The sequence below is a fragment of the Nerophis ophidion genome, linkage group LG10, assembly GCF_033978795.1.
Source record: "Nerophis ophidion isolate RoL-2023_Sa linkage group LG10, RoL_Noph_v1.0, whole genome shotgun sequence".
NCBI classification, from domain to species: Eukaryota; Metazoa; Chordata; class Actinopteri; order Syngnathiformes; family Syngnathidae; genus Nerophis; species Nerophis ophidion.
The window spans coordinates 24,150,298-24,167,655 of NC_084620.1; the positions used below are offsets into that span (position 1 = coordinate 24,150,298).

General features: G+C 46.4%; 2 protein-coding genes across 2 annotated transcripts; both read right to left on the bottom strand.

Annotated features, from left to right (window-relative positions):
- Positions 1–45: 45 nt before the first annotated feature.
- Positions 46–2,375, bottom strand: zgc:101810 (uncharacterized protein LOC493612 homolog). Its single transcript, XM_061913028.1, has 9 exons — positions 2,227–2,375; positions 1,705–1,815; positions 1,453–1,611; positions 1,257–1,386; positions 1,040–1,176; positions 820–969; positions 593–738; positions 393–525; positions 46–326 (listed from the first exon to the last, which is right to left on the bottom strand). The coding sequence occupies exons 1-9, from the start codon at positions 2,272–2,274 to the stop codon at positions 156–158; spliced, it is 1,185 nt and encodes a 394-aa protein (XP_061769012.1). The 5' UTR covers positions 2,275–2,375; the 3' UTR covers positions 46–155.
- A 117-nt stretch (positions 2,376–2,492) lies between these two features.
- six7 (SIX homeobox 7) lies at positions 2,493–5,069 on the bottom strand. The gene is made up of 3 exons (XM_061913030.1): positions 4,599–5,069; positions 4,180–4,343; positions 2,493–3,579 (listed from the first exon to the last, which is right to left on the bottom strand). Exons 1-3 carry the CDS (start codon positions 5,004–5,006, stop codon positions 3,375–3,377), a joined length of 777 nt encoding a protein of 258 aa, XP_061769014.1. The 5' UTR covers positions 5,007–5,069; the 3' UTR covers positions 2,493–3,374.
- Positions 5,070–17,358: the final 12,289 nt, after the last annotated feature.

The following is a 17,358-nucleotide window of genomic DNA, read 5'->3' on the forward strand; positions in this document are numbered from 1 at the left end:
ATCAGAGTCGCCCATTGACAGCGTATGGAACAGGAAATGGAGCAATTATTTACAGGTGATCAACTTTATTTCAAAGTACCTTACTTGTGAAAACAATTCAAGAGACAATAGGACAAAATAGGAAGCATAGTATTGATGACAATATGAGCGTGGCTTTATCTCACTCCGCCTCCCAGTTTCTGCAGCACACCAAGGCCGCTCTCCAGGTACTCGGCCCTGCTCAGCCAAAAGGAATCCTTGTCCTTCATGATGTTCGCGAGCACGGCGCCGCCCAGAAACACCATGTGTTTGCGGCGCGGGGGGTCCTCTATGCGAATCTTAAACTTCTGCGGAGGTGAAGACACTTGCTGAGAACACACACACACACACACACCTTCATTGTAATTTCTTACGGCCAATTTATGTGTGTCTCCATCCAGAACCCTCTCTAGGTAGAGCTGCTTAATCTCTCGCTCCAGTCTGGACGGGAGACCGGGGTACATGGTGCTCCCTCCGGACAGGACAATGTGTTTATAGAAGTCTGCCCTGTGAACGCAAACACGTCGAAGTCACGTAACGATGTGCTCACGAAGTCAGGCGACGCCAAGCCCACCTGAGGTCGATGTCAGCAGCCTGGATGGTGTTGAAGAGAAGCTCGGCAACGCCCGCTCCCTCCACGTTGATTAGGTGAGGCTGGAAGAGCGCTTCCGGGGCGCCGAACCTTTCGCCCCCCACCATCACCTGCCGACCGTCAGGGAGCTAAACACAACCGTTTAGTTTTACAAAAGCGACTTCTTGGTGGGGCTGACTGAACTACCAAATATTTAGGTGCGACTATACCGTGTAAGACTCCACCAGGTAGGTGGTTTCTGTGGCTAGGCGCTGCTCCTGCTCCACGTTATACGCTACATAGCACAGCTTCTCCTTTAGCATGCGCACCGTCTCAAAGTCGGCCGAGTGGTTGAAGGCATAACCGCGCAGCAGCAACAACTGAGGTCATAAAGCAGGTCATGCGAGGTTAGCGTGTAGACTTTTACTCAGGCTGCTCAGCTACACGCACTTTGATGAGGTAACGGGTGACGTCACGCCCGGCAATGTCCAGCCTCCGGGTCAGATGCGGCAAGGAGTAGCCCTCGTACACCGGACAGATGTGGGTGACTCCGTCCCCTGAGTCCACGACCACTCCCGTCAGAAGACCTGCGGCAGAAGCCAGGCTGGATTTTTATTTTGTCAATTTAGCCTAGCACTGGTTGTCTGTTCCCGGCGGCTGCTCTCACCCTGAGCGTAGAGAGTGAGCACAGCCTGGATTGCCACATAGAGGCCGTGGAACTGGTACTTCTCAAACATGACCTCAGCAATTTTCTCGCGGTTCTTGGTTGGGTTCATGGGTGGTTCTGTCAGCAGGATCTGTGCCACAAGAAGATTTAAAGAAGGTCATTTCTGTAAATGTGATGCACCCCCACCACCTGGTACCTTGCACTGTGTTGGATCAATGTCCAGCCGTTCTGGACCGAATGTGTGGTCCCAGAGGTGCAGCATGTCGTCCCAGCAGCGCACCATCCCGTTCTCCATTGGGTAGGACACCTCGAGCAACGAGCGGCACTCGCTAGCTTCGTCACCCACCATCAGGTCCTGAGATTACAAATGGAGGAAGGCGGCAAAGCGGGTCACAATAATGTTGATAATTGACAAGCCCATAAAAAATGTTTCATTTGAATGTCCTACTTTAATCTCGATGTTGCCCACTTTGGTGGTGGACCGAATGACTGGGCGACCCACCATGGCAGGAAAGATGTGGTCCGGGAAGTTCGATCCAGCAAACCCACACTTGACAAACTGCAAGGGAAGCGAGAAGCACATTAATCTGAATCCTGCAGGTGATTGCAATAAATGCTCCCATTAAATGTATTAATCCAACTGCACTTTAATCTGCATCATTTTGAGCACTAACGTTTGAACATAAACCTGCTTTGCCTCAGGGCCTGCAGCACATTCCATTCCACTTAACTTTGCAATTTTTGCAGAGAGGCCTATAAAGCCCCTTCTGAAATGTGGCTTCCTGCTTCTCAGCCAATGAATGCTGAGCTGAGAGCCTCACAGCCTTGTATGGTGGCCCAAGAGAGCAACAAGTCTGGACGGGCTCACACATTCCCAACCTGGTTACCTTCATCCTATCAATAATTTGTCTGGGAACTCATGAAATAAAGACACACAGTTAACAGGAAGTGGCGATGTTGTTTGACCTACCCCCGTCCCGTTGTCGCAGACCACCACTTTTCTGCCCTCAGAGTCCATGTTGACCCGCCAACAGCTCACTGCGTATTCAGCCTGCACACCTGGCTGAGAGGCTGTGGGTGGGGCTACTCAGCCTGAACCTGCCCACCTGAGTACACCCGCTTTGCGTTGTCCTCATGTTTCAGGTGAGATCAAATACACACTCGGCACCGGGATTTTGGATAAAAATATTTTTTATTTATTAACACCAAAGTTTCATCTTTCATTAAAATGCAGTTTGTGACATTAGAGGCACTAGCGCTCATGCACGGTCCCCAGTTGAGCCAGTCCAATCACTTTGCTGCTTTAATAACAAAACATGGGGGGGGGGGGGGGTCTGACGTGACATGATTTGATGCAACATGATGTGAGGTGACGTGACATTATGTGACATTATATGACATGGCATGACGTGTCCGTGACACAATGGGGTGTCATGACATTATGTGACATTTTATGACGTGGCATGACAGGCCCGTGACAACACTGGGTGACGCGAAGTAACATGACCCAAAGTGACGTGAAATTATATGATGTGTCCGTGATGTAAGGAGGTGATGTAAAATGAGGTGACGTGACATTATGTTACATTATGTGGCATAATATGGCGTGTCCGTGATGTAAGGTGATGTAAAATGAGGTGATGTGACATAGTGTGACGTGGAATGACATGTCATTGACGTAAGGGGGCGATGTGATGTGGCATGAAGTGCCATGATGTGACCTGAGGTGGCGTGGTGGGACCTGATGTGAAATGACACAACCTAAGGCTACGTGACATGCATGTGACATGATGTGACCTATAGAGGTCATGTGAGTGCAATGACATAAGGAGGTGATGTGATGTAAAGTGATGTGACGCCCTAACTTCCTTTAAGGCAGCAATATGTTGAAAATGTTCACGTTCACCAACGAATATGTCAACATGAAAGTTTTCCTCTAAAGAACGTTTTCTTCTACGACACTGTAGTCAAAGTCACCATGCTTGTTAAGTGCGTGGCGTCTTTTGCGGCGTGACGCCATAGTCCTCTCGTGCGGGCAAATCCCACTTCCCTGCAGAGGCAGCACATGCACATTGTCTCTCTGGTGTGCCCATACAGTTCTTGAAATGGTCCATAATTTTAGGGTTCAAACTCGCTGTCGCTACTGACGGATATCTCCGGGGTGGAGGCGCCGGCCCCCCTGTGCTCAGTCCCTGAGCTGCAGTCGCTTGCCTCGGGGCTGCCCAAGTTGCGAGGGGAGGGCGCCAATAGATGGGAGGTGCACACCTGAAGAGAGGCATTAGGTGAAGCCCCAGAGGGGAGATGGGCATGGTCCTGCTGCAATCTGGAAGGAGCAAAAGGACAACATATTATAAACTGTATGAATAATATGTAAATATTACATCCATCCATCCATTTTTCTACCGCTTATTCCCTTTCGGGGTTGCGGGGGGCGCTGGCGCCTATCTCAGCTACAATCGGGCGGAAGGCAGGGTACACCCTGGACAAGTCGCCACCTCATCGCAGGGCCAACACAGATAGACAGACAACATTCACACTCACATTCACACACTAGGGCCAATTTAGTGTCGCCAATCAACCTATCCCCAGGTGCATGTCTTTGGAAGTGGGAGGAAGCCGGAGTACCCGGAGGGAACCCACGCATTCACGGGGAGAACATGCAAACTCCACACAGACAGATCCCGAGCCTGGATTTGAACCCAGGACTGCTAAATATTACATATATTTTATATTTTATATTGCAACTATGGTACATTTTTAGTCTACTTAATACCTACTTTATCCTTTCCATACTTTGAAACTGAGCTATTATATGGAACAATTTTCCTTCTGGATCAATAAAGTTTGTCAAAGTCGAAGTCGAAGTCTAACATGAAGCATGGACAAGCCGGGAACAAGTGACTGGACGCTCGCTTCAACTTGCCTGTTTTTGGCGGACGCAGCGCGATCTCGCTGTCGCCGATTCTTGAACCAGTTGCCAACCTGTGTGGGCGTGAGTCCCGTGGCCTGGGCCAGATGCCTCTTTCTGGAAGGGTTAGGGTAAGGGTCTTGGAGATACCACTCTCTCAGCAAGCTGCGGGTCCTCTCCTAAAGACACGAGGACACAGGAAGTACAGTATCTGATATCATCCTATAAATCTCATATCATGTCCACCATAATCATCTTAGACTGATATTACTGGAAGCTTTACTTCCAAGTCAGTAGGCCTACTCAGTTAGATCATGTTCAGCAGCTTAAGGCAATATCTCGTCTCGCCACACAGCACATTTGTGTATCTTATTGAACAAAATTCCCAAGCTTGGCATTTTCATATTCCGACTAAAAGGTGCATATTCCTTTACCTTAAAGCAGTGTGTTTTCTGCTCGCCATCCCAGATAGTTCGTGGCAAAGGGAACTTCTTGCGGATTCGGTACTTCTCCACCGGGCCCAGGGGTCGACCCCTGAGCCTCTCCGCCTCCCGGTAATGCGCATCCAGCCACAAGTCCTGCAACTTAGCGTGGGACTCCCGTGTAAAGCGGTGACTCTGCAGGATCTGGTAGAGAGCCTCAAAGTTCCCCCCGTGAAAGGCCACTAGGGCTCGGGCGCGCATGACCGATTCGTGCCGGTTCAGTGCCTCCCCGGCGGAGCCCGGCACAGCGGCGGGGAGCGACCAGAGGAAGCGCCCAAGGCGCTCCATGTCGCCTGTCTCCTCCAGGTTCTCGCACACCCGGGCCACCTGGTCCGTTGTGAACATGGGCAGTGGGAACATGAGTCCAGGTGCGCGTCCGAGATGATGCCAGCTCGCCCTGCTCTTGTGACAGCAGGTCCTGGTGGCCACGGTGAAGAAAGCGGACCAGGAGTCAGGCTGTATTTATAGCAGGACACAATTAGCATCTCAGGGCTTGTTTGGAGAAGGATTATTGGGCTCGACCATTAACCTCTTAGCGGGTGGCGGAGGGGGGGGGGGGGCTGTGGACAGAGGTGACTGGCTCATCAGCTTGTTTGGGTCATTAGCCTCAGGATAGGGGGTGGGGGGTGAGGCACACAAAGTGGGTAATATAAATATGACTTCACGACGTTGGCCTCTAAATCCTTGAGGATCATAGGCCGCCCGTGTGCACGTTGGTATACGCGGGAGGTCGCCGTCAGGTGAAGGATGATCCGCAAAGAGGATTGACATCATTGGAACATCTGCACATTACTTGTTACTTCTGCTGCTTGCCCCTCGGTGCGTCTGTATGTCTATGGAAGCCCACCTGGCATAATTAATTAGTGGCTTAAAGTCAAGCCTTCTGCCTACAAAAATGACCTGTTGATTGTGTGTGTGAGTGCGCGTGTGTGTGTGTGTGTGTGTGTGTGTGCACGTGCGTGTGTGTGAGTGATGGGGTTTTTAGCAATGCTGTATAAATCCACAGTGAGCACAATTAACAAGCCACTGGGAGGAGAAGTAATTAGTATTATCTGCTTAACACTCTGACAGGGAAAATGGCTTCCACACACACACACACACACACACACACACACACACACACACACACGCACACACACACACGCACACACACACACCCACGCATGCACGCATACACACCAAGTAATTCCCTGCAGGCAAATGTGTAAGAGCTAATTACAAGCTCATTTGCAACTCAATAGCGGTATCCTCTCAGACAGCCCCCCCCCCCCCCCCTTTAAACCCCCTCCATAAGACACCGAGCGTTGGTTTAACGCCTCACCCCACACGTACGCAAAGACGCCATGCACCCACCCCCTCCCGACAACCCCTACCGCTACGCTCCCCTCAGTCAAGGTGAGGGAGTATTTCACCTTTAGGTCACAGGTCATGTTTTAATGTACTGGTCATGTTACACCATGTTTGACGTACAGTGATAGAAGAGTGAAGATGACACGGCAGACGCTATCATGCTCGTTGTTTGAGGTATCGGCTTAGCCAAAGCTCACCTTTAAAAAAAAATAGCAGCGGATTATTGCTGTTCTTGTTTGCTGACACGGCCCGTGCTGACTTGTGGATGCCACGATACTCGCCAGCTTACATGACATAAATCAGGGCGGCTTGGTTGCCATGGTTACATGCATTCTCACACTGCTTACAGAAAAAAACAACGCATTTTGTATTAATCTGCATGTTGACAATGATCTGAAAATGTCGTCCTTCTGTGGCACATGAATGATGGCAGCGTGAACACAAGAAGTGTGTGTCCATGTAACAGGTGTTAGTGGAGTTGTTTAGGAATGGCCTGGGATTAAAGGTGGGACTTATTCTTACCTAAGAGCATAATGCTCATTAATTCCTGCTTTGGTGTCTTAGCTCCCCCTGATCCTCTGTGGACGGGCCGAGCCGGGTCGGCCTGTGCTGCAGACGCCTCCGTGGCCTCGACGCGAAGAGCACTCAGCTGTCAACCGGGATTGTTTGTCTATCGAGCGGGAAGGCGGGAAAGACCGCGTAAGACTGACAGGTGCCAAATGGGGCCTTAGCGTCCAGAGAGATTTGAGGAGACTGTGACAAAAGCGGCGATCAGAAAGGCTGAGAGGGGGTTGCACATGACCCATTTAGTGCTCACGAGGGGGAATCCTCATGTCGTCACTAAAAAAAAGACACGAGAAGTGGAAAATTGACATAAATGTGTTTGTTGTTTTGCTGCTGGTGGTGCTACAAGAACACATTACCACCACTCATTCAACACAAAATATCAATCAGAAGCGAAGGAGATGGTACTATTAATGATGCACTTCCACTTTGACTTTTAAGTGCATTCAATCGGAAAACTGTAACAAAATGCAGTGCACTGTCAGTACTTGGATGATGCCCTCAATATGCTCTAAATGGTGAGTGATTGACAAACAGTCGCCATCAAAATTCACACATTCAGGAGTTAAATATACTTTTTTTTAACTGATCGGCGATATTTTGAGCTGCTGAGGCAAGTCAATATTTACTGCAGCTGTGTCCCAGTGTTTACATAGCCAAAGATTGTACTCCTCTGAAAGATTCCTTCAAAACGAATACAATTAGTTTTCCTGATTCCTTGTTACACACATGCAGGAGTTGCATGAATTATAGGAGGATGTCTGTCTTGTCAGAACACCGCTTGGAGAGCATGCTGTAACAAACCTATCGTCTATCCACAGTGCGAAGCTGCAACTAAGATACTAATGCCACGACCATGGCGGAAGACTGTCAAACTTGCCACTGACTGTTTGTCTGTGTTTAAGTTTTTCCTCTGTGTTTTTAGTATTTCCTGTTTTTAGTTCCTGTCAGCGCTCTTATTTTGTCTGTTTCCTTTTTTTTTCCCTTTGCGCTGTTTTCCCCTCAGCTGCGGCTGATTGGCAACTGGTCACACCTGGTTTCAATCAGCCCGCTCCTATTTTACCTGCTTTGTTCCTCCAGTCAGTGCTGGATTATTGTCGCTCTTGTCGCTGCTACCTGTCGTATCATATCGTGTCAATGCAGCGTTGTGGTAAGCTATATTTGATAGTGGTTTGTATCTTATTGTCTTTTTTCCCTGCTTCCAAGTTTGTTTTCATATTATAAGTACGACTTCTGTTTCTTGCTCAATACCTGCTAGCTTCCACACTAGGCCTTTTTTGTTTGTTATCCGCCCACATGCGCGCTTTTTGTTTGTACCCCTTTGTTTGTTTTTTGTCTTAGTGTTTTAAATTAAATCATGTTTTCTCACTCCATGCCTGCCTCTTTCTCTGCATCTTGGGGTTCGTCACAAACTAACTCTGACAGAATAATCCAGCCAAATTCAAACCCCGCACAGATGTCTATGGCACAGAGACTTGACAAAGTTTTAGAACTAATGGCCAAATCGAGGAAAAGCTTTGCCTCATTTTGCGATCCCTCCCACCCATCCCTGTCCTATGTTGGCTTCTCGGGGGACGTCTTGCAGCCGTCCCTTGATGGGGTTGGGGGGCTATCAGTTGCTGTGCAGATGGGGAGGCACAGCTATTTCGCGTCCCAGTTGGTCTGAAACCTACGGCGCCATCACCTCCAGTGGGACTTCAACCTACGGCGCCATCATCTCCAGTGGGTCTGCAACCTACGGCGCCACCACGCACTCCGGTGGGCCAGCAGATGCCACCACGCACTCCGGTGGGCGGACAGACACCACCACGCACTCCGGTGGGCCAGCAGACGCCACCACGCACTCCGGTGGGCGGACAGACGCCACCACGCACTCCGGTGGGCCAGCAGACGCTACCACGGACTCCGGTGGGCCAGCAGACGCCACCACGCACTCCGGTGGGCCAGCGGACTCCACCACGCACTACGGTGGGCCAGCAGACTCCACCACGCACTCCAGTGGGCCAGCAGCAGGGGGCGCCACCATCTGCTCCCGTGGGCCAACCGCAGGGGGTGCCACTATCTGCTCCGGTGGGCCAGCAGCAGGGGGTGCCACCATCTGCTTCGGTGGGCCAGCAGCAGGGGGCGCCACCATCCTCTCCGGTGGGCCAGCAGCAGGGGGCGCCACCATTCTGTCCGGTGGGCCAGCAGCAGGGGGTGCCACCACCATCCTGTCCGGTGGGCCAGCTGAGGGCGCCACCATACTCTTGTCGGCCACAGAGGTGGTTGTTTCATGGGTGACCGCCTCGCAAATTGCAGCGGCGTTCTATTCGCCGTCGCCACTTGACTGTTCCCCGCTGGGTGCGGGGACACTTGGCCTGGCGGCCCACCGCCTTGTCCTCCCTCTACCCTCCCTTGTCTTTGGACTGGGTTTTTTTCTAGGGGAGGGGAGGGGGTTCGTAAAACGTCTGGTATCCATTATGGGAGGGGGTGCTACTGTCAGGCTTACCACTGACAGTTTGTTTGTATGTAGGCATTAGCCAGGCCACCCTCGCCCGCCTGCAGCTCGTGCTGAACTCTGATGCTCGTCTGCTAACACAGATCCGCAGACGTGAGTACATCACCCCTATATTAGCGTCCCTTCACAGGCTCCCTGTGCGTTATCGAATCAATTTTAAACTCCTTCTATTTGTTTTTAAATGTCTAAACAACCTTGCGCCAACATATTTCTCCGACTTCCTTCAGCCTTACTGCCCCACCCGATCCCTAAGATCAGCCGATCAGCTGCTACTGACGGTCCCTGACACAAGGCTGAAGCTTAGAGGTGACAGAGCTTTTGCCGCTACTGCTCCCAAGCTCTGGAACGACCTACCTCTGAGTGTTAAACAAGCCTCCTCTCTTCCTGTTTTTAAATCTCTCTTAAAAACATACTTTTATTCCTTGGCTTTTAACACTGAGTGATATCCATCCTGCAATGACGCCCCATTATACACCTGCTGTGAACCTGTTTTTATGTTTTATTTATTTTTTTTTTAATCATGTTCTGTTTGTGTTGTGTTGTTTGCTTGGTTCTCGTATTATCTTTTTAACCTGCCCATTGTATAACACTTTGGCTACACCTGTGGTAAATTTTGAATGTGCTTTATAAATAAAGTTGATTTAATTTGATTTGTTTGTGTTTAGTTTTTCCTCTGTGTGTGTTTAGTATTTCCTGTTTTTAGATCCTGTCAGCGCTCTTATTTTGTCTGTTTCCTGTTTTTTTCCCTGTGCGCTGTTTTCCCCTCAGCTGCGGCTGATTGGCACCTGGCCACACCTGGTGTCAATTAGCCCACTCCTATTTTACCTGCTTCGTTCCACCAGTCAGTGCTGGATTATTGTCGCTCTTGTCGTTACTACCTGTCGTATCATATCGTGTCAGTGCAGCGTTGCACTAAGCTATATTTAATAGTGGTTTGTAGCTTATTGTTTTTTGTTCCCTTCTTCCAAGTTTGTTTTCCTATTATAAGTACAACTTCTGTTTCTGGCTCGATACCTGCTAGCTTCCACACTAGGCCTTTTTTGTTTGTTATCCGCCCACGTGCGCACTTTTTGTTTGTACCCCTTTGTTTTTTGTCTTAGTGTTTTAAATTAAATTGTGTTTTCTCACTCCATGCCTGCCTCCTTCTCTGCATCTTGGGGTTGGTCACAAACTAACTCTGACAAAGACAAACTAAGTTTCTTCCATGTACTCACTGGAGGACTACAGGATAAGGAATAGCCAAGCATGCTACACACAAACACACACCGAGCAGGAAGAAGCTAACAGCTAAAGCTTCTATGTAAAGTAGGGTTGATCGAGCCAGATGTTGATGCTATCACTACAGGATATGATAGGATAAAATAGACTTTATTTATCCCACAATGGAGAAATTAATGTGGTTGCAATGCAGACGCTGCTCCTCCTCATCGAGAGGAGCCAGATGAGGTGGCTCGGGCATCTGGTCAGGATGCCACCCAAACGCCTAACCCTAGGGAGGTGTTTAGGGCACGTCCAACCGGTAGGAGGCCACGGGGAAGACCCAGGACACGTTGGGAAGACTATGTCTCCCGGCTGGCCTGGGAACGCCTCGGGATCCCCCGGGAAGAGCTAAACGAAGTGGCTGGGGAGAGGGAAGTCTGGGCTTCCCTGCTTTGGCTGCTGCCCCCGCGACCCGACCTTGGATAAGCGGAAGAAGATGGATGGATGGATGGATGGATGGATGGATGGATGGATGCAATGCAGACAAAGAAGTTCACAGAAATAAGGTAACAATTACGCATGAAAATAGGAGGGAAACGTCAAACAGTACAAAAGACATTAAAAGAGCAGGGCTGATGCAACCAGGTGCCACTCCAGCAGTGCCATTTCTACATACAGCTACAAAAGTAAAACAACAAAAATTAACCAATAATTTATACTGTTCACACACACTTGCACCATGCATAGACAAGCAACCAAACAAAAACATAATTTCAACACCCATATACACTGTGGTGGTCTCTGCGGTGTTCCACGCCATCGTCTGCTGGAGACTGGAGCAAACCCAACAAACCAACCAAGAGAGCCGACTCCACCCTCTAACTCTCGGGCCGGTGTCCAGTCTGCATGGATGAGCGAGGATACTTCTAGGGAGACCGAGACGTCCACTGCATGCTCATTCAGCCAAGACACTGTGATGCTTTTCCCTTCCCGCGCTCAGCGCTAGCTCCACAGCCCTGTCGCTTCCTCCACATCTTCTCCAGTCTATCCAAACGGACTATGGTGTAGCAGAGACCTAGCAGCTGGTTCTCCATGGCCAAAAGGCTCCCGGGAGGCAGATCCTGAAGTTCACAAAAAAGCGCTGCAGAAGTCACAAAAGTCCCACCCCTTGTCGCACATTCCCAAAGGGTCCCATACCATAGGCAAAAAAGACATGAAAACAAGAGGGAAACATCTGGAACACATAAGGATGATACACAAGAGCACAGAGCTCCTGAAACCAGCAGCCAGTACAGGGGCACCATCTTGGAAAAAAACATCCATCCATTTTCTACCGCTTGTCCCTTTCACGGCTGGTGGAGCCTATTTCGGCTGCAGTCGAGCAGAAGGCGGCGTACACCCTGGACAAGTCACCAGCTCATCGCAGGGCCAACACAGATCGACAAACAACATTCACACTCACATTAGGGTCATAAAAAATGATATCTACTGTAGTATTAGAATTAGGGCTGTCAATGTTAATGAATGTGATTTAATAAAAAAATATATATATTTTTTTTAATTTGAAGATCAATCTCGTCCTGGCTAAAGGGGAACACAATCATTATGAAAGACATGACGACGGATGTTTTTTATTTTCAATGCATTCGAAATAGTAAATGAATGCGATCAAAAGTTGAGTGTTTGGGAGCGGCTTTATTGTGCTATGAAGTGCTTATATACATTCAAACACCACTGTTAAGGTTTTATATGCTAGAAGTATATATGCACTGTAGTAACAGGCACATTTATAATAACATTTAATATTTACATATTTTTATCATTTTAAACATATGCGGCGCGTTAATTTCAAAATTAATTTTGTTTTTTTTTAACAACATACTCACTGCAGACCTTATGAGTGCCAACAAACATAATAACACATTGCTTACTGTACAAAGTCTGCTGTCATTAGGACGCTGAATGCTGGGATGAGTGTATATTCCCACATAGATTAAAAAATACTCATAATCCTCGCAAATAAAAGAGGGGGTGAAACAAATCATCTTTTTGTGTCGTTCTCGCCATTATTGGGTCTAAATTGGCTGTCAAAGTGTACTTAGCTTACCAACTTGTTGGAATACATATTTGTCCTAGTATCCATGTGAGAGGTATTATTTAGGATCTAGAATAAAGTTTCACAAGCAAGGAAACGAGGAAGCAGCTGATCAGTGGATCATGTCAACATTGACACACAAGCTCGTGATCACATCAACGCTATAAATAGTTTGTCTGCGTTCGTGCTTAAAATCAATCAATCAATGTTTACTTATATAGCCCTAAATCACTAGTGTCTCAAAGGGCTGCACAAACCACTACGACATCCTCGGTAGGCCCACATAAGGGCAAGGAAAACTCACACCCAGTGGGACGTCGGTGACAATGATGACCCAGTGGGACGTCGGTGACAATGATGACTATGAGAACCTTGGAGAGGAGGAAAGCAATGGATGTCGAGCGGGTCTAACATGATACTGTGAAAGTTCAATCCATAATGGCTCCAACACAGTCGCAAGAGTCCAGTCCAAAGCGGATCCAACACAGCAGCGAGAGTCCCGTTCACAGCGGAGCCAGCAGGAAAACATCCCAAGCGGAGGCGGATCAACAGCGCAGAGATGTCCCCAGCCGATACACAGGCGAGCAGTACATGGCCACCGGATCGGACCGGACCCCCTCCACAAGGCAGAGTGGGACATAGGAGAAAAAGAAAAGAAACGGCAGATCAACTGGTCTAAAAAGGGAGTCTATTTAAAGGCTAGAGTATACAAATGAGTTTTAAGGTGAGACTTAAATGCTTCTACTGAGGTGAAATAAAATTTATAATTAATAGTTTGTTAATATTCAAGTCACAAGTGAAATATTGTTAACGCTTTTTGAATGGATATTTATTGGGCTTTATGGGCGGAATAGAGGACTTCACATTGGCTCCGCTGTAAGCGAACATTTATTTATGTGTATTTACGAGTTAGAATGCATTAAAAATATATGTATATTCGTCGTCATGTCTTTCATAATGGTTGTGATTCAGTACGATAGGAAAAATTTCCCTAAAAAAAGTGTAGTTCCCTTTTAATGTTTAACCCGGAAGAGAAAATGCAGATTTAAATGGTGTAGTATGTTAAGATGTTATGAGTGTGTTTACCAAGTAATCGATTAGTAACTGTACTTTGTTTGCTATATTTTTCCAAAGGCTTTCAAAATGTACACTTAGTTCTCACTATAATTACTGTCAACAAGTTCTGAGAAAATCAATGGCTTGCAGTTCAGTTAAACATTTAAAACATTTTCTGACTACCAAATTGTTTTGTATTCAATCTTTGGTGTTTTTTCTTGAGCAAATGTTATTTATTCAGGCGGAAAAAAAAAACCTGTGATTAATCATGATTAATCACAGTTCAGTCGTGTGATTAATCTGACTTAAAAAAGATAATCACTTCATAGCCGTTGTTAGAATATAAACCTTACCAATGTAATCAGATAAAAATGTTTCTTTTGTTTTGTTCTTATCAATACAAAATCATCGTTTATCATTATTTACAAACTTAGGGAGTAAGTCTTTGGTTACAGAAAGGCTTTGGAGGCAAAACGTAAACGATTTAAATGGGAGCCAATAGTAGTTTTTGTTTATGTTTAGTTGTTGTGCACTCGCCACTTTATTTTGTTAAAAAACTATATGTAGCATCTAATAATACAAATCAAATATGTCTGATTTAAAACAATACCAACAAATTGTAAATGTGACAAGAAAAGCTTTATAAAATGTGTTATTATGTTTACTTCAGTTATTTGCTATAAAACATTTTCAGTTCTGTAGTCTGTTATTATAGTATAGGATGGGTAAACGAAATTGGATCGGCTCTGAGGCTAAAAAATCAGATCCAAGGTAAAAAATGTTTATTAGGACATCCCTATTTATAAAAGTGTACTTTTCAGTTCGAGATACAGCCAAAAAGACTAATTGATGTACTTCTCAGTGTGAATGCACTTATGTAGTCAAAGTGTGTTTACCATGTAATCGATTAGTAACTGTACTTTGTTTGCTGTATTTTTCCAAAGGCTTTCAAAATGTACATTTAATTCTTACTATAATTACTGTCAACAAGTTCTGAGAAAATCGATGGCTTGCTGTACAGTTAAACATTTAAAACATTTTCCTGTATGTCGTTCTAACTACCAAATTGGATTTGTATTTAATTATTGGTGTTTTTTCTTGAGCAAATGTTATTTATTCAGGCAAAAAACAACAACAGTGATTAATCTTGATTAATCACAGTTCAGTTGTGTGATCAATCTGACTTAAAAAAGATAATCACTTCATAGCCGTTGTTAGAATATAAACCTTACCAACGTTATCAGATAAAAAATTTTATTTTGTTTTGTTCTTATCAATACAAAATCATCGTTTATCATTATTTACAAACTTAGGGAGTAAGTCTCTGGATACAGAAAGGCTTTGGAGGCAAAACGTAAACGATTTAAATGGGAACCAAGAGTAGTTTTTGTTTATGTTTTGTTGTTGTGCACTCGCCACTTTATTTTGTTAAAAAAATATATGTAGCATCTACTAATACAAAATCAAATATGTCTGATTTAAAACAATACCAACAAATTGTAAATTTTACAAGATAAGCTTTATAAAATGTGTTATTATGTTTACTTCAGTTATATGCTATAAGACATTTTCATTTCTGTAGTCTGTTATCATAGTATAGGATGGGGAAGCGAAATTGGATCGGCTCTGAGGCTAAAAAATCAGATCCACGGTAAAAAATGTTTATTAGGACATCCCTATTTATAGAAGTGTACTTTTCAGTTTGAGATACAGCCAGAGAGACTAATCGATGTACTTCACAGTGTGAATGCACTTATGTAGTCAAAAGTGTAAGTGCTGACACACACAATGAGAGTACATAAAGTGCGAGTTGAGGATGCTCGAGTGTCACGCTGACAACAGCCTGCTCAGCCAACACACACGATGGCAGACAACTTCATCATGTGCACGAGGCCTGCAGAGAGCGTGTGCACTCACTTTTTAAAAGGAAGACACAATGGCCAGTGTTGGCACGCAGCCACTTAGTGTTGTGCAAACATCATTGTATCATAGCTGCATGTGTATTAGTGCATCGATCTGTGTGTGTGTAAGAACATATGCTTTGCACTGGTGTTTGTGGGAGTGTTATAATGTTGCCAGCAGCACAGCATGAAGCATGACATGCAAGTCGGCAAGACCACTACGAGGCTACTTCACCTGTGTGTGAGCGTGTGTGTATGTGTGTGTGTGTGTGTGTGTGTGTGTGTGTGTGTGTGTGCGTGTGTGTGCGTGCGTGTGTGTGTGTGTGTTGCTGATCTTGTGTGACAGCAGGGGTGGTAGGCTAAGAGGTGTTAGCATAGTGAGAAGGATTAGGTCTCCTTTTCTCTCCCCCGGCCGGTGTCACGTCTCATTACTGCTGTCCTCCAGCCTGGACCAAGCGGACACGTTTAAAACACGTCCAGCCTGCCGCAGCTTTGAAAGGTGAAAAGTTAGTCGGTGGCGGCTAAGCCCTCACTTGTTTTAAGTGGAAGGGACAGTGACGTGTTGGAGCGCTTGTTGTGTTGGTGGACACAGAGCACAAAGTAGGCCACTTCACACAGACAGAGATGGTGATTGCTGAAAACGACATGGAGTCTAACAGAAGGCCAGCTGGATGTGAAGAATAGATCAGTACAGTTGGACCCGGATGACTCCTTCATCTCTGACTCATAAAGAGCGGCGACATGTTTGAGCCCCCCCTTCCCAGGGCTGCTCTCTCGGGTGAAGTTGGCGGGTGGTGGCCTCCTGCTAGGCTGCACAGGAGAGGACGGCCCTAATTGCTTTTGTCGTAAAGCTCTGTGACCCAGATAAGCCTGTGGAGATAAAGCCCAATTTGATCCAGCAAACCTGTTCTGATCTACACCAGCCGCCTTCTGCCACTTTATCAACAACAACGCCAACGTGCGCACGCTCGCAGGCTATAAGTCCTTGCAAACATTCCCCATTTTTCCCGTAACGCACAATTCTAACCAGACAAAGCCAAAGTGGGCCAAGCGTTCCTGGTATAGTGTCACACTACTGCCACACTCGTTAATAACGATAATGCTAATCGGAAAACAAAACATACTGCTACACTGGTTAATGACGATAATGCTAATCGTAAAACAAAACAAAACAAAACAATTCAACTAAACGGACACGTTTGAACGATTATCTCTTCAAGTCTGCACGATTTAATTTTAAAGAGCAGCTTTTCATTGGATGCTGGCCTGACACCCCTTGCTAATCATCAGCGCTGGGGTGTCTTTAAAAGCCAGTCTAAGCCGCGTTACAACACAGGCTAATGTGTCAGGTGGGCGGAGCGAGCGACTTGTCAACCACCGTTCATTAACCCCTTGCCGTACTGCTGGGCGCCAGTGGGGTAGCTACTATTTTCGTTACGCCACCTGTTATTTTAGGTTTAAAGTCAATGCAATACTTTAGTTTGCATCATTCAAAGATGTAACGCAGGCTGGGTAAGCACTAATGTTGGCCCAGTCACAGACATAAACATGAATGCCATTCACCTGGGATGCGTCACAGTAGTTGTTGTTATCTTTCTGTTGTAACATGGTTCTATGATCCACACTTCTAGTCAAAGGTAATAAGCAATTATTATTTTGGTGTCTGGATACTTTACATTAGTTTGAGAAATACTACAAATGTGGGTATCGATCCAATACCAAGTAGATAGAGGGACAGTATTGGTCATATCGATGCAGATAAGAGGGTTGTGAAAGCTAAACTGACCCGATATCTGGTTTGACAAGTGAGTGATTCGGTAGCAGCCACCTCAATCGTTGTTAATCATTAGATGAATCGACTGTAGAAACATTATTATGATTAGAAATCAGTTAAGGGGCAGCACGGTGGAGGGAAGGGTTAGTGCGTCTGCCTCACAATACTTAGGTCCTGAGTAGTCCTGAGTTCAATCCCAGGCTCGGGATCTTTCTGTGTGGAGTTTGCATGTCCTCTCCGTGACTGCGTGGGTTCCCTCCGGGTACTCCGGCTTC

Coding starts and splice junctions, on each gene's coding strand:
- zgc:101810 (XM_061913028.1), bottom strand. CDS start 2,274: ATGGACTCTGAGGGCAGAAAAGTGGTGGTCTGCGACAACGGGACGGGG. Junction 1,612..1,704: donor TGGGCAACATCGAGATTAAA/GTAGGACATTCA, acceptor TTGTAATCTCAG/GACCTGATGGTGGGTGACGA. Junction 1,177..1,256: donor GCTCACTCTCTACGCTCAGG/GTGAGAGCAGCC, acceptor CTTCTGCCGCAG/GTCTTCTGACGGGAGTGGTC.
- six7 (XM_061913030.1), bottom strand. CDS start 5,006: ATGTTCCCACTGCCCATGTTCACAACGGACCAGGTGGCCCGGGTGTGC. Junction 4,344..4,598: donor AGAAAACACACTGCTTTAAG/GTAAAGGAATAT, acceptor TCGTGTCTTTAG/GAGAGGACCCGCAGCTTGCT. Junction 3,580..4,179: donor GCTGCGTCCGCCAAAAACAG/GCAAGTTGAAGC, acceptor TGCTCCTTCCAG/ATTGCAGCAGGACCATGCCC.